The sequence below is a fragment of the Bos javanicus genome, chromosome 6 (genome assembly GCF_032452875.1).
Source record: "Bos javanicus breed banteng chromosome 6, ARS-OSU_banteng_1.0, whole genome shotgun sequence".
Classification (NCBI taxonomy): Eukaryota; Metazoa; Chordata; class Mammalia; order Artiodactyla; family Bovidae; genus Bos; species Bos javanicus.
Genome location: NC_083873.1, coordinates 114,654,169 through 114,679,683, shown reverse-complemented (window position 1 = coordinate 114,679,683; position 25,515 = coordinate 114,654,169). Strand labels below are relative to the sequence as shown.

The 25,515-nt window shown below is 60.6% G+C and overlaps 1 protein-coding gene across 6 annotated transcripts in view; it reads right to left on the bottom strand.

Moving 5' to 3' along the window:
• SH3TC1 (SH3 domain and tetratricopeptide repeats 1) overlaps positions 1–25,515 on the bottom strand; it is a 62,360-nt gene that overhangs the window by 24,017 nt on the left and 12,828 nt on the right. For 2 of the 6 annotated variants that reach the window (XM_061420940.1, XM_061420941.1), the window contains exons 1-3: positions 15,642–16,147; positions 8,906–9,107; positions 955–1,082 (exon numbers count right to left, since the gene is read on the bottom strand). In XM_061420940.1, coding sequence (XP_061276924.1) covers positions 955–1,082; positions 8,906–9,107; positions 15,642–15,875 — 564 coding nt within the window. In that variant the 5' untranslated portion in view covers positions 15,876–16,147. Of the gene's footprint in view, positions 1–954; positions 1,083–8,905; positions 9,108–15,641; positions 16,149–25,515 lie in introns of those variants that run through there. The other 4 variants (XR_009737173.1, XM_061420939.1, XM_061420943.1 and 1 more) reach the window with 4 other exon arrangements.

The following is a 25,515-nucleotide window of genomic DNA, read 5'->3' as shown; positions in this document are numbered from 1 at the left end:
CCCCAGCTTCGCCTCCCGTCCCCTCCCACAGCAGCAACTCCGACTCCAATCCTAAACCCAGTGTCCCCTCTCCTGACAACTGTCCCATGAACCCTCCTGGTGGTGCCGGGACCTTCAAAGTAGCACCAGCCGAGAATCAGGGAGCATGGGTTCGATTTCTGGTTGGGGAACCAAGATCCCACCTGCCGCAGGGTAACGAAGCCTGCCAGCCGTGGGTACAAAACACAGCTAGAGAAGCCTGCGACCCCAGTGAAGACCCCGAACAGACGCAGAAAGGCAAACAGCACCCGCTGACGCTGCCCAGGGGAGAGGCGGCGCTATTCTCGTCTCCACTGGGATTCAGAAATGAGGCCCCACCCTTAGCCAGCCACCGAGCCCTGGCATCCCAGGGGTATCACCCCCACCCCCGCTGTCGAGCACCGTGCTGGGGGCACCCTGCTTGCCGTCCGCTGACCCTCACGGCAGCTCCGTGGGGTCACACTTCTAAGCATCCTAGTAAGTGGCTGAGGAGGCTGCATTCACAGAGGCCAGGGGGCGTCAGCCAAGGCCGGGCCGGGCTGAGTGCACGGTCAGACTCGGAAAACTGAGTCCCAGAGAAGCTGAGGCTGAGCCAGGCTCCTTCTGAGCAAGTCCAGGCAGATGCAGGACTCCAGCCCGGGTCCAGCCTTCCAGCCCGGGTCTCTGTGTGGGTGCAGAAACTGGGGCTGGGGGGACCCCAGCAGGTGCTGCCCCTGTGTCCAGCTGCCTGCATGACCACCCTCTCCCGCTTTGAAGGGCCTTTCTTCGTCCTGTGTCCCGACCACCACGTGAGAGTGAGGAACGGGCCTCTCAGCCCGAAGTCTCCGGACCTCCTAGGCCCACCGCCTTCTTCTCCAAGCTGTCCTCCTCCACCCCGTTCGCAAGTGTGGATCCCGCGCCCCTTCCCCCACCCAGGACCCCAGGAGCCAGACTCACCCCGAGGGCGCGGGCCACCTCGCAGCTCTCGTTCTCCAGCAGGCGGAGCCGGCCCCGCAGGGCCTGTTGCAGGTTGGGGTCGGGCAGCCCACTCTTCCGCCTCACCGCCAGCAGCTGCAAGGTCAGATCTGGAAGCGCGGGGCAGATCAAGGTGGGCGGAGTGCCGTGGGGTGCTCCCCTGCCCCCGCCAGCCCCCGGCCGCAAACCGGGGGAGCCGGCTTCACACCCCACGTGTACCGCCTGGGGAAACTTCGCAGGCGGCCTGTTTCCCCTGAGGCCAGTTCCTTTCCTTGTAAATGAGTCACGTGCTGCCCACAATGTACACAGAAGGGAGGAAGTGGACTGTGTCATTGCCCCAGGGCAGGACAGCATCTGTCTGGCCTTCAGCAAATGGCCCCCAAGTCACCGTGACCTCCAGCCCCGATCTCTCCCCAGCCCGAGCTCCAAGGGGGCACCTGACCTCTGGGAAACACCCCGCCAGCACCCTCTGGCCCCCACCTCATCCTTTCTTCACCAGCTCCAGAAGGGCCGTAGTCCCAGCCCTGCTCAGACCAGCAACACCTGTCTCCATCACCCCCCACGTCAGCCCAGCAGCCAGCCTCACGGATCCACCTGCAAAGCCAGGCTGAACCGGGCACATGCACCCATCATGGCCCTGCCCCTTCGGTCTGCCGGGGCAGTGTCTGGGCCCTGGCCCTTGCTCCAGACGGTCCTCTGGTCCGCAGAAGCCAGAGGGTCCCCTCATGACCACGTCTGGCTTATGGCACACCCTGGCTGTCAGCCCCCTGGGCAGTGCCAGCCCCTAGAAATTTCTACAGCAATGGTCATGCCTACTCTCTATAGTGTCCCACAGCGGCCACCAGCCACACGGGCCCCTGAGCTCTTGAAATGTGGACAGTGTCATCAAGGAACCGGAGTCTTCCTTTTATTTATTATTAAAAAGCAGAGACATTACTTTGCCAACAAAAGTCCATCTAGTGAAGACTATGGTTTTTCCAGTAGTCATGTATGGATGTGAGAGTTGGACTATAAAGGAAGCTGAGCACCGAAGAACTGATGCTTTTAAACTGTGGTGTAGGAGGAGACTCCAGAGTCCCTTGGACTGCAAGGAGATCCAACCAGTCTATCCTAAAGGAAATCAGTCCTGAATATTCATTGGAAGGACTGATGCTGAAGCTGAAGCTCCAACACCTTGGCCACCTGATGTAAAGAACCGACTCATTGGAAAAGACCCTGATGCTGGGAAAGATTGAAGGCAGGAGAAGGGGATGACAGAGGATGAGATGGTTGGATGGCATCACCGACTCGATGGACATGAGTCTGAATAAACTGCAGGTGTTGGTGATGGACAGGGAGGCCTGGCGTGCTATGGCGCAAAGAGTCGGACACGACTGAGCGACTGAACTGAACTGAACTGATGTTCAGTTTAAGCGTGCCCGCACCCGGCTACTGTATTAGACAGCACAGCAGTAGAGGTTTTCCATTTCAGGAAGAATAAAATGCAAATCCTTTCCATCTTCTCAGGCACAGCCTGGAGCCACCCACCCTTCTCCCACCCACTGTCAGCCTGGGGTCTTCTCTCTGCTGCTGTGAGACATCCAGCTGCTACTGCTAAGTCGCTTCAGTCGTGTCCGACTCTGTGCGACCCCATAGACGGCAGCCCACCAGGCCCCCCCGTCCTTGGGATTCTCCAGGCAAGAGACGTCCAGGCATCCCCTCTAACCCCACGCCACCCACCCCACCCCAGGGCCTTTGCATTCTCCATACCTTCCCCTGAGGCAGTCTCCCAGACCAACGCCCGCCCGGCTGGCTGCTGTAGGACCCCATCTCGGCTCAAATGGCCCCTGCCCACCCCTACCCAGTCCCCCCAAGGCTCCAAAGCTGGGGAGATAAGGGGAGGGAGGAGAGGGGAGAGAGGTGGTGGAGGGGAGAGCCCTTGGACTAAGCCTTGCACCTGCCTTGGAAATTTCCAGACCCCCCCACACCCCCAGCAGGAGACTCTGGGATCTGGAATCGGGCCCCTCCCCCAGCAGGAAGCCAGCCAGCTTTTCTCAACCAAGTCTCAGCGGTGACCCACCTACTCCCAGAAGAGGGTAGGGCTGCACTTTCCCATGATAGCCTGCCCCGTGGCTCAATAGCCCTGGTCATCCCGAGTGGCCACAGGTAGCACTGACCACCTGAAAGGCTGGATGACAGGTGACCATCGAGGCAGAGGTGAGCCCCCAGTTACCCTGGGGTCTCTGTGCCCCCTGCCCCCACAGCTAGCACTCTGGGGCAGGGTCTCAGGATAAAGGACTCGTTACCGCCCCCCCTCCAGGCAGGACCACCTCCCAGCATCAGCTCCTGCGGAAGTCCCGCCATTCTGTCCTGGAAGCCGGGATGCCTCTCCGGGGGCCCTCCCCTTCACCATGCCCCCAGGGTGCCCCTCCCTGGGACTCCCTTCCCGCCTCCAGGGTGACCCCGCCTCCTCTTTTATGTGTGTGTGTGTGTGTGTGTGTGTGTTAGCCACTCAGTCGTGTCTGACTCTTTGAGACCCCATGGATGGTAGCCCACCAAGGCTCCTCTGTCCATGGGATTCTCCAGGCAAGAATACTGGAGTGGGTTGCCATTTCCTTCTCCAAGGGATCTTCCCAACCCAGGATTGAACCCAGGTCTCCCACATTGCGGGCAGATTTCGTTACTGTCTGAGCTACCGGCGAGTCCTCCTCTTCGGGCAGATGCAAACAGTCCAGAGAAGGCCTTTCCAAGTGCGGGCGCACCCCAGCCTTCTGTCCCCCAGGGAAAATGCAGAGTCCCGGGCCCTACCCCAACCTTCCAGCGTCAGAACTGTCCCAGGACCTGAGCGTCTGCCTTTAACATGCCCTGCCCCCACCCGGGAGACTGATGGACAGGGAAGCCTGGTGTGCTGCAGTCCATGGGATCACAAAGAGTGGAACACCACTGAGTGACTGAACAACAGCCCTGACCCACCCCCACAGTGATCTTAAGGCAGGCGTCCGGCAGCCACATTAGAGAAGCCTCCGTTAGACATTCTTGAGCCAGGAGTCCACAGAACGGTCCAGGCTGGGGACGCCCAGTGATCCCACATTCGTGAACCTGGCACGGACTTAACCTGCTGCATGGGGATGCCTACCTGTAGGGCAGGACCCCATCTGGCCAGGGGAGGGCCCAGCAGCCTGCTGAGAGACACCAGAGGCTAGAGCAGCGTCAGTGGCAGAGCAGAGGCCTGTGATTGAGGTGAGAACAGACAGCCCCAGCCCCGGGTGTTTCCGGAAGGCAGCGTTCACACCCTTCCCCCACGGTCACAGAGGCCAGCAGGGTCGGGAGGAGGCTGTGGGCTTCCTTTTGTGCAGTAACAAAGCACCCCACCCGAGCGGCATCTGGAAACTGCACAGTGTTATCTGGGCTCTGAGAAGGGTCTCCCTGGAGCCAAACACGGTGTGGGCAGCCGCAGTTCCTTTCGGAGGCCCCGGGTGGAGCGTCTGTCTCCCTGCTGCTCCCGCCTCTAGAGGCACCGCTTCCCTTGGCTTTTGGCCCCTCCTCCGCCTCCAGAGCCAGCAGCGCCAGCACCGTCAGTCTCTCTTTGAGTCCCACCCCAGGGTAACCTCCCGTCTCCGGAGCTCTCAGCCCCTCTGCGAACCCTCTTTGCCACAGGAGGCAGCATGTGGGTGCAGGTTGTGGGGGGAGGATGTGGACATCAGCGCTGTTTGTTGCTCAGTCGCTCAGTCGTGTCTGACTCTCTGTGGCCCCATGGATGGCAGCACGCCAGGCCTCCCTGTCCATCACCATCTCCCAGAGCTTGCTCAAACTCATGCCCATTGTGTTGATGACGCCGTCCAACCCTCTCGTCCTCTGTTGCACTCTTCTCCTGCCTTCAATCTTTCTCAGCATCAGGGTCTTTTCCAATAAGTGGGCTCTTTGCATCAGGTGGCTAAAGTATTAGAGATTCAGCATCAGTCCTTCCAATGAATACTCAGGGTTGATTTCCTTTAGGATGGACTGGTTTGATCTCCTTTCAGTCCAAGGCACTCTCAAGAGTCTTCTCCAGTGCCACAGTTTAAAAGCATTAATTCTTCAGTGCTCAGCCTTCTTTCCCTTGTGGCTCAGCTGGTAAAGAATCCTCCTGCAATGTGGGAGACCTGGGTTCGATCCCTGGGTTGGGAAGATCCCTGGAGAAAGGAAAGACTACCCACTCTAGTAATTCTGGCCTGGAGAATTCCATGGACTGTATAGTCCACAGGGTTGCAAAGAGTCAGACATGACTGAGCAACTTTCACTTCACTTCAGCCTTCTTTAGGGTCCAACTCTCACATCCATACATGACTACTAGAAAAACAGCTTCAACTGTGTGGACTTTAGTCAGCAAAGCGACGTCTCTGCTTTTTAATACGCTGTCTGGGTTGGTCGTAGGTCTTCTTTGCTGTGTTTAGTTGCTCAGTCTTGTCTGACTCTTTGCGACCCAGTGGATTGTAGCCTGCCAGGCTCCTCTGTCCATGGAATTTTCCAAGCAAGAATACTGGAGTGGGTTGCCATTTCCTTCTCCAATAAGACTTCTTTGGGGGCCTCTATCCTCCTGACCACAGAGGGGAGGTGACATCCTGGGGGAGCGCAGGGTCTGGGCAGACGGGGTTGCACCCTCATCCAGCTCCACCAGCCACTAGCTGGGGGGCCAAGGGTCCTCTCGGTCTTGTGAGGTCAGTCCTCTGCTGGCGGTCCCTGGACTCCAGCCCCCAGACTCGAGGCCAGCTCCCAGCTTGCATCTTGGCTAGAGCCCCCATCCCTGCCCTGCACATATTCCTCATCTGTAAAATGGGATGAGCGACCGGAACCTTCAGATGGAGGGTGATCTGATCCAGAGACACCTGTGGGTCTGAGAGGGGTCGTGGAACCTTGGTGCGGCCTCCTCATCACCCCAGGGGTGTCCCTGCTCCGTGCTGGGGTGCTGCCCATTGACCTTGGACCAGGCAACATGACCGGCTCGTTCCTGCTCTCTCCCCACCTGCGTCCACCAGCCCCAGGCCTGTGTGGTGCGAGCCCATTTCCGGTCCTTGCTTTCTCTGGGTCTCCAGAACAGGGGCTCAGAAATGCCTGTCGAGTCCAAATAAGCACATGGCAGTCTGTTCTCGGCTTCAGACTCCATCCTCCCACTGAGCCCGGGGCTCCCTGAGGCGTGGCCGATTCCAGGGCTGGGGCAGGGAGAGCAGAGATGAGACGTGAGCGTCCTGGGGCCCCAGAAAGCAGGTGGTGCCCACAGGATGTTGGAGACGTGTCACAAGACCAAATCAGGGACCATTTGAACAACAAAATAACTAAGGACAGCAACCGATAGAGTCCAGAGAATAAAATAAAGCCTGTCCATGCTAAAATAAGTAAGTTGAGCAACCGGGGAGAGGGGACAGTTTTTCGCTTCAGTGAAGGTCAATTAGAAAGAATGTAGAAAAATGCAGCATTAGAAAGTCAGCATTGAGCAACCGTTTTCATGGCTTCCCTGGTGGCTCAGACAAGGCTTGCAGTGCAGGAGACCTGGATTTGATTTTTGGATCAGGAAGATCCCCTGGAGAAGGGAATGGCAACCCACTCCAGGATTCTTGCCTGGAGAATCGCATGGACCGTGGACCTGGCAGGCTACAGTCCATGGGGTCGCACAGAGTCGGAAACGACTGAGCGACTAACATAGGCGAGTTCGGAGGGGGGACAGAATAGTCACAAAGTTCCCACAGGCTCCTAATGACAAGAGGGAAGACGGATGACTCTGACAGAGGTGTTTACATGGTCAAACATCCCCTTAATCAAGTGAGCGACGTGAGATGTGAGCATCACCAGGGCCCAGACCCACGGACATTGAGACGGACCGAAGGTACTGGGCATTTCTGCCCGAAGCCCCAGCCTGCCGACCTGAAGGATCACCCATCTCCACACTGCGGCAGCTTCTACAGGACCGCCTGGAATCTTCAAAGTACCAGCCGCCAGGTTAAGAAGCTCCAGGCACACACGGCCACAGAACGCAAAGCCTGACCAGGGTTTTGTATGGTGGGAAGGAGGTTACGGGACAGATGGCTGGATTGCAGCAAGGTCTGTTTTCAGGTTGTCTAAGCCAGAAAAGTGAGTTTGGAATCATCTCACTGTGAGGCTGCACGAGCAGGTGCTGGTTTTAGGAAAGACACCAAGCAATGGGGGAGGAGGGGAGTCATGTCTGCAGTGGACCCCAAGACCGTCCTGGAAAAACATAACACCTGCCTGAGTGCAGAGAGAGAGAACGCAGTGTTAACATCCGAGGGGTCTAGGCGGGGTGTGTGCACGTGCTCAGATACTCAGTCATGTCTCACTCTTTGTGACCCCACGGCCTGTAACCCCCTGGGCTTCTCTGTCCATGGATTTCTCGGGCGAGAATACCGGAGTGAGTTGTAAATTCCTCCTCTAGAAGATCTTCCAGACCCAGGCATCGAACCCGCATCTCCTATATTGGCAGGTGGATTCTTAACCACCGGGCCACCAGGGAAAACCCCCTGGGTGGGCTAAGTGAGAATTCTTTGTATTGTTTCTTGTAAATTTGTTGCCCGTTTGCAAAAGAAGCTGAAAAAGGTAAGGGGTCTGGGTAGACGTGGTGAGAGCCCACTGGCCCCTTGGCTGCTTGGGGCTGGGGAGCCTGGGAAGACTGTGGGGGGCTCCCTGGTCCTGCTGCGGGGGCTCCTAGACCATCCTGGTGCTGGCGGATGCCAGCTGTGCTGTGGGGCTGCAGGGGCAGGAAACACCGGGCTTGTGGTCAGAATGCCCCTGGCTCGGTCACAGCGCCGGACAGCAGAAATTCCGTGCTCTAGGACTCACAGCCCCTCGGGTGCTGGGCTGCCTTGCAGAAGGCTGGAATGGCCCACGTGTTTCCGCCAGGACCCAGCCCCTCTGTCTCATGCCATCGAGCTCTGGGCGGGGCCAAGATCCCATGAGATCCCAGGGCCAGGCCCCCACCACTTCTTGGAGCCCCTCTTCTGGGCCAGGCAGGTGTCTGACCACAGGAGTCAGCACCCTCGATGGCCACCCCCCTTGCTATCTCCATTTACACCCCGAAGAACCAAGAGAACAGGAGTGAAAACACCTCCAGTCACCAAGCACACACAGCGTCAGGCTCTAGGCCTGCTGCCAAGCATGCGGTTTTGTTGCCATTCTCCCAAAGCATCGATCATTCGTCAGATACTCACTGGGCACCTGCTGAGTGCCAAGCCGTAGAGCCTCTGTGGGCGACTTAAGCAGGTGACCGGGGTGGAGGTGAGGATCTGACGACGGGAAGATGGGGGAAGGACGGGGGACAGGCTGCCCCTGGCTCGGGGCCTTCCTCCCTGTCCTTCCCTTCCCTCCTCCAGTTCTAGAGACAGGGGCCCTGCAGACCCCCTAGGCCACCCCTCAGGTTTCCAAGTGGGGACACTGAGGCCCGCGTCCAGCAGCGGTCCAGGGGCAATCAGGACGGGAACCAGGGCAGCCCAGCGGCAGCCCAGCCTGAGTCCAAGCCCCTCTTGCGCACCTGGGCCGGTCGGGTGGGAGTCAGAGGCGCCTCTCTCCTCGTCTCAGCCCGCTTCCTCTCCTTCCAGGAAGTAATCCTGCCCAAGGCCTGGCCCAGACACTGCTCCTTGCCAGCCCCCACCCTGGGCTGGGTCTGCCCCCTGGGAGGGAAGGAGGGACACCCCACCCTGAGTAACCCCGGGGGTTCACAGCCAAGGACAGAGCAGAACGGTGGGAAAGCAAAGTCGTACGAGAGCTGTGACCTCATGCGGGGCTGTGTCCCTGGAATCTCCAACCCCTGTCCCCCTGTCGCACCAGTTTATCGCTGACGTGACCCTGGAGAAGCGCGAGGTGGGCCCGCATCCCTCACAGACACTCTCCATCAACGCGGGCGCTGACGGCGCGGACGCCCGGCTCCGTCCCAGGGTGGGTGGGGGGTGGACCCGCACGGTGCACTCACCCCCTCGGACGGTGGCCTTGGCCTCCTCGGGCCGTGGTCGCTCCCAGCTGACGGACGTGCTCTTGGCCACTTCCTGGACTCCGTGGTTGCCACTGCCCCCCCAGGGCCCCGCGGGCCCGTTGCCCCTGGGGGCTGGCTCCTCTGGGCCCTCCATGGCTGGTGGCGGCCTCACTGCCAAGGGCTCAGCATGCCAGGCTGGCCTCTGTGGGGAGAGCAGAGGGCAGGGATCAGCAGCAGTCCTGGCCTCTCTGGGCGGCCGGGATCAGCGTGGATGCTGCCCACGAGTTAGGGCACAAGAGGCGAGCGGCCCTCTGCCTTGCCTGGCGGGCTCCCAAGCACCTCCCCGGGCAGGGCCTCCTCCCCGAACAGCACAGTGTCACCCAGAGCAGACTCCGTCGGGGGTGCGAGCCTACGTCTGCTTCCAGCTAGAGGGCCCTGTGGGCAGTGGGGTGCCCGTTCTTGCCCATCACAGACCCGAGGAAACAGCTCAGAACCTGGTGGGTAGAGGCTGCTTAGAACCTTCCCACGAGTGCCTGGACAGGGATATGACAATGAACATGTGGAAACAGGGGACAGAACAGCTGTGCTCTTGGGACACTCCAGGACCCAGGGGTGTAGGGGTAAGCCCACCATGCCTCCTACCCGGCGAGGGCTGGGATGGACAGACCGCCACCCCGGGAGATGGCACGCTTCCCATGGGGCTCAGCGGCGCTGTGACTCCAGCCTTGGTTTCCAGGGGTTCCTGCTGCTCCTTATCACTAATCCCAAGGCTTGGGGGGTCTACCAGTAAAAGAGGCCTGCACCCAGCAGAGCCCCCGGAAGGAACTCAGGAAATGGGCCGGGTCCAAGGCTGTCCCCAAGATGGGAGGCAGCGGGCAGCAGAAGGCAGGGAAGGAGGAAATGGCCAGGGAGGAACTAGAGACTGCTCCCGCGCCGGGCGCCCTGGGGCCTTCCCCAGGCAGTGGGTCATCGGGAGAGGGTGACTTCCCTAGTGGTTCCGTGGCTAAGACTCCACTCTCCCAGTGCAGGGGGCTCAGGTTCAATCCCTGGTCAGGAAACGAGATGCCGCAGGCCGCAACTTAGAGTTTACATGCTATAACTGAAAGATACGCTGCAGCCAAGACTCGGAGCAGTGAAGTAAATATTTAAACATACATAAAAATAAAATTTGAGGGGAAAAAAAGATAAGTGAGGGTCTGCACAGGTCAGGGCTTTTGTCACAAATCTGAGGACAGAGAAGGACACGGAGCCGCTTCCAGGCCTGGGAAGGAGAGGCAGACGCCCCCCACCCTGATGCAGCCGCAGGGATGCGGGGCAGCCACGCCCCCTCAGCTTCTGCCTCGGGAACGAGGGAAGGAGGAGCGGCCCTGCTCAGCCCTGTGCAGGGTGGACGAGAGCAAGGCCAGGAGCCCCAGGCAAGGAGCCCGTCTTCTTGTGGAGTCTGCTGCTCTCTGACGACGGGCAGGGGGGAGCTCCATCCCAAACCCTGAGCAGGGCAGCAGGAAGTCTGTGCACAGAGCAGGACGCGCAGAGACGGGAGAGCACACTTCTGAGACCCTTCCTGGGGCGACACTGCCAACTGAAGAGCAGCCTGGACTCCCCCAGACCCTCCACCTCGGGGTAGGTGCTAGGGCGGGCCCCGCCCCTGGAGACCCAGAGAACGCCAGGCCAGCAGCGTGGGACTCAGAGCCCAGACAGGCCCACCAGGGCGGGGCCCCAGGAGCCCCCGGCCGGCCTCCCAGCTTCACCTGGGGCCCTGCAGCAGAGGACGGGAGGGAGACGAGGAGGCTGACAGCAGCGTTACCAGGTCGCCACAGCGGCTGGGGGAGCCTGGGGCACAGGACATGGGGCCTGGGCTGTTCCAGATTCCAGGGCAGGGTGGGGGGCGGCGCCCAGGGCACTGAACTCTCCATAAATGCAAAGAGGAGCCAGCAGAGCGCTTTAAGCGAGAGGACTGCGTTTCATTCCTTGAAAGGTCCATTCCTGAGTTTGGGCAGAAAGGACAGAGGAGGAGACGCTGGAGGTGGGACCTGTGAGGGGCCTTGGGTTCATTTACCGCCTCGGATTGTCAACAAGATCGGGGGGCTGACCTCCGTTAGATCCAGCGCAGACTATTCTCAGAATTGCGGGCCTCAGACTGTTCCGGGACAGCGGAGATTGTCTGCAGGCTCCAAGAGGGCATGCAAGAATTTGTCACCACCTGTATGCACCAGGCTTCTTGGCCAGGTTCCCAGTGGGGAGAGTACATTGCCCTCCTCTACAGATGGGGGACTGGGGTGGGCTTGGAGGGGTGGGCAACTCACCCCCTACACACACATGCGCGTGCACACACATGCACACGGACCCACACCCACATGCATGCACACACACGTGTGCGCACACGTGTACACAGAGACACGTACATACCGGCACACATGCACACACGTGTGCACACATGCACATACGTGTGCACACAGATGCGCACACACACATACACATAAACACTCTCACATTAACACTCTCTCACTTACCCCCACACGTATCCCGTCAGTGCCCACATCCTTGTCTTTAAAAGGCAAACAGAGGCGCTCACACCAAACCCACAAGCTCCCCCCACCAGGTGAGGGTTCTCACGGGATGCTACCCCCGGAGCCTTGGAGACATTCGGCGTGGGCTGAGGACCGTCCCACCCTTCTGGGGGAGTGGGCAGGGGGCAGGCGGTGCCTGCAGGCCCACTCCTCCCTGGGCACTGCTGCTGTCCCCCAAGAACCGGCCTTGACCCTGAACTCACCCCCTGCAGTAGGCTGGGCCCAGGCGTCTTCAGCGTCAGCTCCGCCTGCAGGGTGGGCGGGGGAGGTCGAACCCCACACTTGAAAGCCTTTGGTTGTTTTTCAAAAGACCCTGCTGACCCCTGCCCTGTGGCCAGCTCTGTGCCAGGCAGGGGCGAGGGGCACAAAGGAAGGTGACCCAGGCCTGCTCGAATGGGGGGGGTCTGGACACAAATGTGGCAGTGTTGGTTCCATGGGGCACATTCTGGGAGTGGGGGAGAGAGTCTGCTGACCCCACAAGTGGAGGGAAGGGAATCTGACCATTGAGAAGGCCTGGGGGAAGCAGGACCCGTGAGTGACGGGGAGCCGTGCAGAGAATGGGAGGGCATGGAGTGTCGGCTGTCCATGGAGGCAGGCCAGCAGAGCTGCGGGCCACCCCAACAGGCCAGTGTGGAGCAGGGGAGTCGTGGGCACCTCTTGAAGGCCACGCAGCCGTGCAGCTGCTGAGCAGCAACTGGGGCTCTGAACCCTCGATCCCAGAGGAAGACGACCCTACGTCGGTCCATCCTCATGGACCCGACGCACGGGGGCATGAGCTCAGAGCTGTCCTGACCACCCTGCTCGCTGGCCCTCAGGGATCTGAGGAGGGGGCTCCTGCAGGACCACTGCCCTACACCCAGCGCTCCCAGATCATCCCCAACACCCTTTCACCAGTGGTCCCCAAAGCCTCTGGGTATGACCCTTGTGGGCACCCTTCTGACAGCAACTCAGGGAACCTGGCTCACATCCTGGGGGGTCTTGGAGCATCAAGGGGGTGCCTTGGCCCACAGGGGTTTCGCCAGGCCAGCTGCCCCCTAGACCCTCTATTCCCCTACACAAGACGAGAGAGCTCCCGGGCTGGGGAGGCCTGCTTCAGCTCATCCCAAGCTTGCTCTGATTCCTTTTCTCCAGAACCAGCTTCACTCCTCTCATGGATTTAACACAAGAGTAGGAAAGGCCATGTTTCAGGCAGGCATTACCCTGGTCCCCCTTTGTCTGCCTCTGAGCTGTAGAGAAAAGCAGGGCGTAGGGGGCTGTCTGGCTGTGACCTGGTCCCCAGCCCCCAACCACCTCTAAAGGCCAGGGGCCAGGCCAAGGGGCACCCGGGGATGCTGGCACCCTTGTAGGCAGCCCCAGGGAGGAGGGGGCAGGCTGGAGGCGGCCCCTTGTCCAGCGGGCGCAGCTGCGTGGCCTCTCGGGCTCTGGGACGCAGCCTTGTTGCAGAGCTCTCCAGCCACCTTGGGTCAGTGACCAGCGTCGTTTCAAGCTCCTCTGACTTGTGTCCCCATTTCCTGCTCCCGGGGGCCGTCCCCCCCCACCCCGTCACACACGAAGACCTCCAGCCTCTTTCAGGAGGCAGTGCCGTCCATCTGATGCCCGCCCCTACCCCTAGCCTAGCCGGCCCCTGTCACCCTCCCCTCCTGACTCTGCACACAGCAAGCCCACACCTCTCCTTGAGGTCCCCTGGCCACAGGGTGGTGGGGACCAGGCCACCATCCGCCCTCCTCTGCTGTCCTGCAGCATCTCGGGAGGGCATGTGGATCCATCGTCCTGCTCGGGTCCTGTTTGTGGAGTCTGTCTAGCCTCCACCTGGGGGGCCTTGCCCTCCACTCTGCTGCCAGGCATCTGGCTCACACAGCCCACATCCAGGGCATCTCTCTTCCCCAGCCCCTGCCCTCCTGTCCACCGAGAAGTCAGGAGCAGCCCACCGGCGCTTGCATCCCAGGCGCACGGGCCTGCCCGCAGCAGCTCAGGGACAGTTTTCCAAGAACAGGGAAGGCTCTGGGGCTCAGGGGACTTCCCACCTGCTCAGCAAGGGGCCTGCCGCTGACAGTTGTAAGCCGGGGGTTCCTAGTCATGGCCCGCAGGAGGAAGTGTGCTCTGTCTCCCCAGGGAGGGTCCTAAAATAGCACTGCTCAGCCGGCAAGGCTGCCCATGTTCCCGACTGCATCTGAACCCGTCCTGAACAAAAGCCTCGAGGACCACGCAGACCTCGCCACCTCCCCAGGAAGCATCTGTTCAGGGTTGTCTGGGGACCTCAGTACAGAAGGTGACCAGCGCCCCCCCACATTCACGCCCACCAGTGACCTCAGATTTGGTGGCCTTATTCGGACACGGGGTGAAGTTAAGATGCGGTCACTGGGGATGTCCCTGCTGGCCCGGTGGCTAAGACCTCGCACTCCCAGTGCAGGGGGCTCGGGCTGGATCTCTCCCTGCTCAGGGACCGGATCCCACATGCCGCAACTGAGTCTGAAGACCGCAACTGAAGATGCTAGAGAGCCACAGCTGGGACCTGAGGCAGCCAAATAATAAATACTAAAAATAATAGTAATAATAAGATGCGATCACACTGGGCTGGAGGGCCCTCCGTGTAGGGTCTTGGTAAGAAGAGGAGGAACACAGACACAGCGGGCCCCGGGTGAGGATGGTGGCAGAGAGCAGGGTGACGTGCCCACGAGCCCAGAGATGCCTGCAGCCTCCAGGAGCCAAAGGACCCTCCCCCAGGGCCCTCTGCCCACCCCGGGGCTTCAGATTTCCGGCCTCCAGAACCAGGGGAGAATGAACTCCTAGCGTTAGAAGCCCCCGCTTGTGGCCCTTCATACAGCAGCTCCAGGCCAGCCGTCGCCCCGGGCCCCTGTGCTTCCCTTCTCTGCTGGGAAGTGGGCGTTTCGGGAGGAGGAGTAAGTGACCTCAGGCGTAAATACTGGCTGGGGACCTGACACAGGAAGCGGCGTCGCTGTCGGGAGCCACCACCCTGCACAACTGAGTATCCTCACTCTGTCCTCGTGACGCCCGGGGGAGCGTGATGGGCCCATTTCACAGAGGGGCCATCGAGGCTCCATGAGCAGCTATGCTGACTCAGACCGGCCTGGGATGGGGGGCGGGGGGTGCTGGTGGGGTTTGAACCCAGGTGGGTCCAAGTCCAGCCCTTCACACCCACCCTGAACCTGGGCACACCCTGCCTCTGGCCCCCACACTGCCTCCACCCATGAGTTCAGCCACAGCCCCCCACCCCCGCTGGGGGAGTCACACCCAAGTGATCAGCAGCACTAACTCCTCCCGGTGTCACTCCCCAATCTGTCATCTGTGTGAAACCAGACGGGGCTTGGGGCCCCCAGAAGGGTCACTGCAGGTGGGGAGAGGGTCTCCGTGATGTGCCAGGACCACATGCCCAGGCCAGGTGCTTAGTCGCTCAGTCGTGTCTGACTCTTTGTGACCCCATGGACTGTAGCCCACCAGGCTCCTCTGTCCACAGGGATTCTCCAGGCAAGAATACTGGAGTGGGTTGCCATGCTGGGCTCCAGGGTCTCTTCCCCACCCAGGGATCGAACCCAGGTCTCCCGCATTGCAGGCAGATTCTTTACTGTCTGAGCCACCAGGGAAGCCCCTGGCACTAAAGGGCCTGGGTCAGGGTCTACCTAGAGCTGTCCGGCCAGGGTTTCCAGTTAAGTCACCCATCCCATTGGTTGATGGAGAGGAGGCCCAGGGCGGTGACCTCAGAGTGGCCAGGTCACAGCTGCAGTGCCACCCTGGTCTGGTACTTATGGTGTCTGCCAGAGGTGGTGCCAACCCAGGGTGGGGGCCCACTTGAGGCCCCCTGGGCCTGGAACCCTGCTTGCTGGCAACACAACTCCTGTGTCCTGGCCAGACCCTCGGGATGGGTGTTTGGGTGGCCAAGGGGAGGTGGGGTCAGGTGAGATCTCAGAGCGGCGGTGCTTTTGCAAAACCGACATCATTACTGGAAAAATAGCTGTCGGCGGGCATGGGGCCCTCCCGGAGCTCCACCAGCCAGCGCCCACGGCCTTCTGGGCTCTCCAGACACCAGTTCTGTTCCCTCCCAATCCTGAAAGCTCAGAAAACTCTCCAAGAAAGTGAAAAGCAAGAGGTGGCTCAGATCCACCTGTGGCAAGACCCAGGTCTGTGGACAATGCCTGCTCGTCTGCCCTCACCTGCCCATCCAGAGCCCCGTACCTGCGCCCCGCTCTGTAGGACAGCGGGCACCAGATGGCCGCTCCTGGCTCCTCGCTGGCGGGCCCCGCAGGCCGTGTCCGCCGCCCACAGCCCGTTGGACTGCACAGCGGCCGCCACCGCCCCCTGCTTCCTGCCCCACTTCCTCTCTGCGTCTGGGCCCGGCGAGAGGCAGGCCTGAGCTGCTGCGCCGCCTCCCAGGGCTGGTTGATCATTAGCTCTGGCCTGGGCCAGCTCCAGGCCCTGACCGGCTTGCCCGTTGCCTGGTGCCCAGGCTCGGAGGTGGAGGTCAGGGGCCACCGAGGCTCCCGCCTCGGCTGGCAGGATTGGGGAAGTCAGACAGCTGCCCTGCCAACCTCAGCCTTGCTCTCTCTTCCTTTTCCACTTACTGTGCACACACACACGTGCACACATTTACATGCACACATTTACATGCACACACGTGCACACACTTATACATAAACATTGGTATACACGTGCACGCACACACAAATGCATACTCGTACATGCACATGTTCACACACATGTGCACACACAGGTGCACACACTTGCACACAGACATTCGTGCACATGTGTGCGCACAAACAGATGGGCACACATACATGCACACGTGTGCAATACATATGTGTGCACATGCATGCACAGATACACGTGCACCCATGTGTCCACACATGTGTACACAGACAGACACGTGGTTTCTCCCCACTGCTGCCCCACCCGGTGACACAATCAATAGGAACACATCCTGGGGAGGGCTGGGGGTCTGCTTACAAGCTCTCCTTCCTTCCTGGTCTTCTCACCAGCTCCAGGCCCAACTGGGTTTGAGAGCAGGGGTTTGAGCTCGGGGGGCAGGGCTGGGTTGCCAGGCTGTCCGACAAGCAGCAAGAACTGAACTGGGGTCAGCCCCGGCCCTACCCTCCCATGGGCTCACAGAGACAGCGGGTAGGCTCCAGTTGCTGGCCCCAGCTCAAACCCAGGAGGCCACCTTCTCCACCCCAAGCTTGGGAGAGGCATGGTTTGGCTTTCTGACCAGGAACAATATCTAAGTTAAGTGCTAATGTGCCCATTTCACAGACAGGGAAACTGAGGCTCAGGAGATGCCATGTCCAAGGCTGGTGACAACTAGAGGCTGAGTGGGGAACCAGGCCTGACGGACACTGCGATCCCCTGAGCACGGTGCCTAACCCCGGCACTGCTGGTGTTCGGGGCGCTCGCTCTTTGTCCTGGGGTCTGGGCAACATCCCTGGCCTCTGTCACTAGAAGTGGCCCCAAGGTGACAACCACACCTGTCTCCAGACACTTGCTCCTTGGGGGCAGTCTCATTCAGGCTGAGATCCGCTCTGAGCCCAAAGCGGGCTGTTTCTGGTTGCCCCCCTCCCACGCCGTCCACCTTTATCCAATCAACTCCTGGCGTTATGCATGGTCACCCCAAAGTCACAACCTCCCCTCCCCAGTGGGCCAGAGCTCAAGCGTGAGGGGCACAGCCGGAGACACCATGGGTGTGTGGCCGCCTCACGCTGGAAAGGTCCCTGCCGAGGGCCACTGTGAAGCCTCACCCCTCAACGGGCAGTGCTGGCCACTGGGGGGACCCCAGCAGGCCCGGGCCCTGTGCTCCGGCCCCTCACACCCCCAGCCCAGCCCGGGCCCAGGCCACACACCGCCGACATGCTCGGTGACCCCAAGCCTGGAGGCAGAGGCTCCAGGGGGCCATTTTCACGGTCCCCCCTGACGCCAGGTGGAATAGCAGGGGAGGGTTTCACATCAACCGTGGGCCCTGGGGACCAGGAGGCTCCAGAGCAGAGGGGGCAGCTGTTCCCCCAGCAGCTCGCCTTCCCCCAGGGAGCATGGCCTGTCGGAGCCCTGCCAACCTCTCTCCTCCCCTCTCCTGCCCTCTCCGTGGAGCAGGAACAGCAATCTTTCTAGTCGTGACGGTTGCGATGTGAGCGTCCAGGGAATGCTGTGACAAAGTACCCCAGACCGGGCTTCTTAAAACGGCAGAGGTTTATTCTCTCGCAGCTCTGGGGCCGCAGTCAGTCAAGGTGCCGGCAGGGCCAGGCTCCCTCTGGCTCCGGGGAGCCTCCTTCCCGCCTCCCCCAGCTCCTGTGTCTCCAGACTGTCCTGGGCCTGTGGTCACGTCACCCCACCCTCTGCCTCTGCCATCACGCGGCCTCTCCCTGTGTGTCTCCCTTGCTCCCACTTGGAAGGACGCTCCGCACTGTCTCCGGGGCCCTGCAAGTCATCCGGGTGGATCTCACTTTGAGATCCTTACACGGATCGATCACATCAAGACCCTTTTTCCAAACAAGGGCGTGTTCAGAGGTTCTGATGGATGTACCTATGGAGGCTGCCCTCCTGCCCAGAGTGCTAGACGCGCACGGGAGTGGGGAACAGGCCGGGGACATGAGTTAGTGTTTGGGGCACCCGCCTGCCTGACCACAGTGCTCTCCCTGCGGGCTGCCTGACCTCAGCAACCTGCAGTCTTCCAAGACCCCGCTCTCCTGCCCACCCCTCGGGCCCCATCACGCCCTGAAGGCCCTCCTCACCTGCCCTCTTCCTCATGACACCGGCCTGTCGACCTCCCCAGCCCACCTGCCTCCCATTCATGGGCCTGGCACGGTGATGCCCCCCCAGCCCACCTCCTTGCAAGGTACCTGCTGCAGTGGTCTCAGCCCTGGAGAAGTTGGGCTTTCCTTGCACTCGCCTCTGCTGGGACGGCTCTCCTGGGCGGGCCTGCCTCCTCCATCCATGCCCACTCTGCCCTGCACGGGGACCTCTGGATACGCCTTTGTCCCCATCATCTGTCCCTGGCCTTGACTGCCCCTCCTCCCCCAGAGGGCAGAGCTCCAGGCCCATTGTCTCCAGCCAGGCTGCCCCTCAGGGTCCGAGCTCTGCAGGCACCGCCGTGGCAGGCCACCACGTTCACCGATGCCACCTGGAAGGCCGGAGTGGCTGTGGTGCTCACGGGCCGGCAGGGAGGCCCGGGTGGGATCTGACTGTCTGGTCTAGCTCTGAGCTGTCACGAGGGTTAGTCTAGAGGCAAGAATCCTTCCACAGGTGTCAGCTGTACACAGGTGTCTCTGCATCTAACAAATCCCAGTACCCAAGTCTCTCCAGGGGCTGCTGCAAGGCAGAGAGCAGGGGACCAGGCTCCCCAGGCAGCGGGGAAGGATCAGGGTGTCAGGAAGTCCCCGTCTCCACTGGCCCCTGGCCTGGGCTGGCCCTGGGCTCCGTGGGCCCTCAGGGGCTGAGGAGAGGAGCTAGGCTTGGGCCCTGCACCCTCCGTTCTCTAAGCCACGGTGTGTCCTGGGCGCACCCCCATCCCGCTCCTCTCAGCCTCTGTCTGTGAAGCTGGGCTCCCCGGTTCCCCACCCAGCCCTCCAGAACCCCATGCTATGCGAAACGCAAGCTGCTTGCTCCTTCCCGCTCTGTTTTTCTGGAAACTGTGTTGAAAGAGGCCCCCGACAGCTCCACATCCATAAAAGGGTCTGGACTGGCTTCCTCTCCTGGCCATTGTGCCCCGCGGCGGCCCGAGACCCGCATCCTGTTCGCCTCTGCAGCTGTGCTCTTGGCTCAAGGCCGGGGGCTTTCCATGAGCCTCCCCCACTGTGCCCAGCGTTCTTCCACTCCGCACAGGGCACCCCAACCCTGCACAGCACACCCTAATTCTACATGTTGTACTCCAATTTCTCAGAATGTAACTCAACTCTGCAAGAATACACCAACTCTGCATATGGCACCCCAACTTCACAGAGTGCACCCCAACTCTGCAACTGCACCCGAATAGACTTCCAGAGGAAGAATGTGAGCCTTTCAGGTGGGGGTCTTTCAAGTAAGGGGTCCCTCCTGGAGGCGGCCCCATAGGGCAGCCCCACACAGCCTTGCATGTGAGAGGCTGGTCTCAACCCCAGCCCAGCCCCGCCTTCGGGTCCCTCTGAGGGAGCCTGTCACCCCCTGGGCCTCAGCTCCCCCCCTTCTGATGGGCGAGTTGGGCTTGGGGATCTCCGAGTGCCCTCCGAGGTCAGCAACTCTGACCCTCGCAGGGATTTACCATCACTGTGCAGTTATCCTTCGCTTAAAAAATACTAGCTTTATGGATTGTGGCCACCCCAGTGTACTGCCACGATCCCACTGGACTGAGCGGCAAATGGACTTAAGAGACGCGGGACCTGCCCTGGACCACACAGGGCCCAGGACAATGCCAAGGCCTCCAGGGGAGCCGAGGCGGACCCCCGACTCCCTAAGGCATGAGACTCACACACAGTCAGAGGAAGAGCTCCCAAGAACTTCCTGTTGGAATGCTTACACCTGCTCCCTGGTGACCCAGCTGCAGCATCTCTTTAACCATCTCTGAGGGTCTGAGTGACCCCTGCCCACTTCAGCCTGCCTGGACTCTCCTCTGCCATCGTGGGCAGAAGTTCCTGACGAGCCCCCAGGACGGCTCCCTCCTGACCCCTGGACCACAGACATCGGCCTGGGCTCTAATCCTGAGCCAGGGGCCAGGGGCTGAGGGGTGCCCTGCCCTCTGCGTGTGCTGCGTGCCAGGTAGCTCAGTGGTGTCCGACTCCTTGCGACCCCATGGACTGTAGCCTGCCAGGCTCCTCCATCCATGGGATTCTCCAGGCAAGAATACTGGAGTGGGTTGCCATTCCCTTCTCCAGGGGATCTTCCCAACCCAGGGATCCAACCAGAGTCTCTGACAGTCTCCTGCATTCGCAGATGGGTTCTCTACCACTTGGGCCACCTGGGAAGCCCCAGCCACCCTCTACCCTCCGCTTATCTTTTTTACTTGTGGGGCAAGTAGCAACAGTTGCGGTCCTACAAGGACAAAAAGCAATTTCTAATTCCGTCATGCCATCTTAGAACATTTTCAGTCCCCTGGGACTGTGTGGAACTGTCAGCACAGTCTCAAGCCTGGAGGGGTGACCCAGCCCAACCCCCCAGGCACAGCTGGGGCCCCCTGGACAGCCCAGGGAGCATGCGGTCCAGCCTCTCCATGGATCCCCCACTCCCCCTGGTTGACTGCTCTGCTCTTCAGAATTCAGAGCCACCCCTGCCACCAGCCATCTTGGCTCCATCACCCCAGTTGCGCCTTCAGGTCCCCACACACGAGGGGGCTCAGACAAGTCGGGGTTACAGACTTGGAAGGAGACTGGGGTGGTGTCGTGCCGTCTGTGCAGCCACAGAGAGGAGGCTAGAAGAGGAAGAAGAGGGGGGAGAAATCCAGGAAGGCTTCCTGGAGGCGGAGGCTTCTCGGCTGAATTTGGAGGAAAAGGGACTAGGCAAAGAGAGGGTATAAAGGTCCTCCTGTGGAATGGGGCCAGTCAGAAGAGTACATGTGCCTGGCCTGATCCAGGTATGCAGCTTGTCAAGTCTCCCACGGCCACTTCCAAGGACTGCAGATGTCCGGGTCGGGGGCAGGGGCTGAGGGTTAATCTACAACAGGCCATAAGTAAACAGAGAATCCCGGGAATGCAGAGGCCCCCAGGGGAGGGGGTGGGTGTGGGGTGGGAGGACATTACTACTCCCTGCTGGTTCACTCCAGCAGCCTGGGCAGGAGAAGCAAGCACACAAGTGACCCCAGAGCAAGGGGCGGCAGCCGCCTTCTGTAAAGAGCCGGAGAGTAACTAGTTTTGGTTTCTTGGGCCGTCAAGCTGTTATAGCCCCAGAGCAGACTTGGGTGATAGGAAATGAGAGGGCCTAGCTGTGCACCAAGAAAACCTTATTTGCAAATCTGGGGCGGGACTTGGCCCTGGCTGTGGGCCCTGCTCTAGAGAAGGGGTGGGGTGGGGATTCCTGGAAAAGCATCGCAGGACCACCCCGCTGATGCAGGAAGGAGTCAGCACAAAGGCACCCCCCCTCCCCCACCCCCTCTACCCGGATGCCTGCCCGGAACCAGGATGCGCAATGTTCACTGTTAGGAGAGCAAGGGCCTCACTGGGGAGCGAGTGAAGCCATGACCAGACGGCTGAAGACCCTCTATGCTGGACGCTGGCTCAGGACAGTCCCCGGCGCGGCGTCCTGCCTCTCTCCCCACTCTGGTTAGGATGGAACTGTTGAACTATCAAAGATCACCAAGAACCACCCCTTAAGAAAGCTCCTGGGACTTCCCCGGGTGTCCAGTGGTTGACTCTATGCTCCCAATGCAGGGGGCCTGGGTTTGATCCCTGGTCAGGGAACTAGGGTCCCACACACCACATGGTGCAGCTGAAAAAAAAAAAGCAAAGAATGCTTCCAATAAAGACAGGTCCAGTAAGTCCCCTGGGCTTACAACTTACAAATGGGGAAACTAAGGCTTGGGAAGAGAAAGCCCGTCACCCAGGGTCGCGGGAGGGAGTGGACCCAGCATTCCCGTCGTCTTTCCAAGCCTCTGCTTCCCCACCGGTAAGGTGCACCTGTGACACGCCTTCTGAGGCCCGCGCATTCCTGAGCCCCACCCGGGTCTCCCCCGGCAGTTTTCCTGAGATGCCCTTTCTGGCAGGTTCCCCTGCACGCCCAAGCCTGAGGTCAGAGCCCGGGATGGGGCGAGAAGCCTGGAGTTGTCCTGGAACCTGGCACCTGGCTGCCGCTGGGCCCACCGAAAGGGCTGAAAGGGCCCGTGTGTGTGCCCAGCGGGCCTTGTCTGTGTTTGTAGTTTCTGGCCTGAGCGGCTGAGACCAGCCCCCATCAAAGCCGAGCAGACCTCCAGGCCCCGTGATTTCAGGAACCACTCTTTGCAAAACAAGGATATCGGGACCAAACAGGCTGGTGGCCCCCCCAGGCCGGGGGGGAAGCGCCTGCAGGAAGCGGTCAGCAGTTCCCCTGGACTGAAGACGCCACCCCCGCTGGCCCTGGCTCAGGCTCTGTCCGAGCAGGCGTCGCCCTATGCTCAGGAATCACTGATTCTTCTGCCCTATCTCCCCTCCTCAGCCTGTGAGCTGGCCAGGGCCTGGGACTCCTTTGCGTTTGGAAGAGGGGTGCTCTCTCGTCAATGCCCTAAGTAACCTGACGTGGGCATTCAGAGGGAGTTGGTCAGAAAGGACCAGCCTACATGGGAGCACGACCCAGACTGGCACACCATCTTGTCACATCCACAGAGGTCAAGGCAGCCCCTTCCTTTAAAAAGGAGGGATAAGGGGCCTTCCTGGTGGCTCAGTGGTAAAGAATCTGCCTGCCAGTGCAGGAGATGTGGGCTCCATCCCTGGTCTGCGAAGATCCCACTTACTGCAAAGCAACTAAGCCCGTGCGCCACGACTGCTGAGCCTGCGCTCCAGAGTCGGGAGCCACGACTGCTGAGCCTGCGCTCCAGAGTCGGGAGCCACGACTGCTGAGCCTGCGCTCCAGAGTCGGGAGCCACGACTGCTGAGCCTGTGCTCTAGAGCCCGGGAACCACGACTGCTGAGCCTGTGCTCTAGAGCCCGGGAGCCACGACTGCTGAGCCTGTGCTCTAGAGCCCGGGAGCCACGACTGCTGAGCCTGTGCTCTAGAGTCCCGGAGCCACGACTATTGAGTCTGTGCTCCAGAGCCCGGGAGCCACGACTGCTGAGCCTGTGCTCTAGAGTCCCGGAGCCACGACTATTGAGTCTGTGCTCCAGAGCCCGGGAGCCATGACTGCTGAGCCTGTGCTCCAGAGCCCAGGAACCACGACTGCTGAGCCTGTGCTCTAGAGCCCGGGAGCCACGACTATTGAGTCTGTGCTCCAGAGCCCGGGAACCACGACTGCTGAGCCTGTGCTCTAGAGCCCGGGAGCCACGAGTGCTGAGCCTGTGTGCTAGAGCAGCAACTACAGAGCCCATGTGACAAAACTACTGACCCCATGAGACACAACTACTGAGCTCACATAAGACAGCTGAGCCCACGTGACGCAGCGACTGAGCCCACGTGACGCAGTGACTGGGCACCCATGCTCCACGGCAGAAGAAACCACTACAATAAGGGCCCTTGCACCACAATGTAGAGAAAAGCCCATAGCAATGAAGACCCAGCACAGCCATAAATAAATAAATAAAATGACTTTTAAAAAAAATGAGGGACGAGGTTCTGAGAGGCCACAAGGCTGGCAGTGGCCGGGTCTCTGAGGTCCCTCCCGTCGGAGGACAGGCTCGCCCCACTCCCCTGGACCGTGTGGCCCCTGAGTGGTGGTGGGGGTTGGGAGGTGGGTCCCTGGAGGCGACAGGAGTCAGAGGCCCCAGACTGGGATGCATGGCGAGGGCTTCTCTGCTGCCATTTCCCCAGGAGCCTGGGGAGCTCGCTCAGTGATAAATGAGACCCCAGGGATACCCAGATCCCACAGGCCCTCACAAGGTCCAGAGCACTGGTATTCCTGAAGCAGGGTGCAGCAACCCCCTGGAAACCTGGACCTCCTGCCAGCCCAGGCACCAGGGGATGGATCTTGAACTTGGCTAAGCAAACATTAACCCAGCCGCAGCACACAATTTAGAGAGGCCTCCCCGGAGGGCAAGGGTCCTCCCAGCCAAGACCCCTAGTGGAAACGGGGCACAGATCATTCACGGCAGGCCGAGCAGGGCAGGAGGGCTCGGGGGGGAATTTTTGCAGGACTCCCCTGAGAGTCACTCTCAGCTGTGCCTGAAATGCAGGTGGGTGATGCCACCTCGGTGGGGGGCGGGGGTTCAGCCCCCATTTCATTTGTTTGGCCGCTTCCCATCTCCTCTCCCTTCCCAGCAAAACCTCCAGAGCCCCCCACCCCAGCCAGCTCTGCTTTCCCTCCTGAGCCTGGCCTGGCCAACTCCCCATTCCCCAAAGTAGCCCTCATCCAGGCTGCCAGCACTTTCCAGGATACTAAGTTCCAACGGCTTTGTCCCCACCTGCAACTCACCGGCCCCTCAGCGACCACTCTCTGCCCAGCTGACCACACCCTCCTCCCGCTCACCCTCCACTCTGCTCTGTCTGCACTGGCCCTTAGGTGTGAGCACGAACATAGAGGACTTCAGAGCCATCTACCCAACTCAGATGGTCCAGGTGCCACTCAGCCCTGAGGGCGGAGCCAGGCCTTCCTCTCTGTGGGACTGGACAAGTGCCTCATGGCCCACCACCCACCCCTCCTTCCCCCCATATCTCAGTAGCGGAACAACCAGCCACTTGACATCTGGTCCTTCAGTTTCCCCGGACCTGTCACGTACAAGCCGCCCTGTTCTCCAAACAGTTGGGGTCCTTGGGCTCCCTGAGCCCGCTGTGACCCCATGTCCTTTGCGTTTGCACCTGCTCATCCTGGTGCTGACACTGACGCCCGTCTGTCTCCGAGTCTCCCTCCTGCATTGCCTGACATGGACAAGCCAGCCCTTCCCCAGCCCCGATGGCCCCAAGCACCTTTGGGCTGAAACCAGGTGCCACTAGATTAACACTCAGGATCCTCAAGGTTTCTGTCTAGGCAACCTGCAACCGTTTGTTGAATGACTAACAAACTGGTGCCTGAACAGGAGCTGTGTGCGGAGGGCCCGCCCGTCCCAGACACACAGAAGGGGCAGCCCCCCAAGCTACCACTTCTGATCAGGCAAAGCCCTGCAGGACACTGACCCCTATCTTCCGCCCGTTTCCAGGTGCCCACTTTCTTCCTGGCTCTCCAGGGGCAGCTGGGTGGGATGGACTCACCCAGGTCTTATCCACGGGGCCACTGCAGGCTCTGAGCAGCAGCCTGTGGCAGGTGGATGCCCACATCTGCAGCCTTCATACATCGAGCCACCCAGCTGCAGGTTTCACAGGCCGCATGGTGGGGAGGAGTGATCGGAGCACCCACTGATTTGGTGCCAATCCAGGTGGGAGCCCAGGGTGTCCCCTCACCGTGCAGGTGGGCACAGCCTCCACCTACCTCCCCACACAGAGCTCTTCTGCCTTCACAGAGGGCAGCTCTGTGGTCCCAGC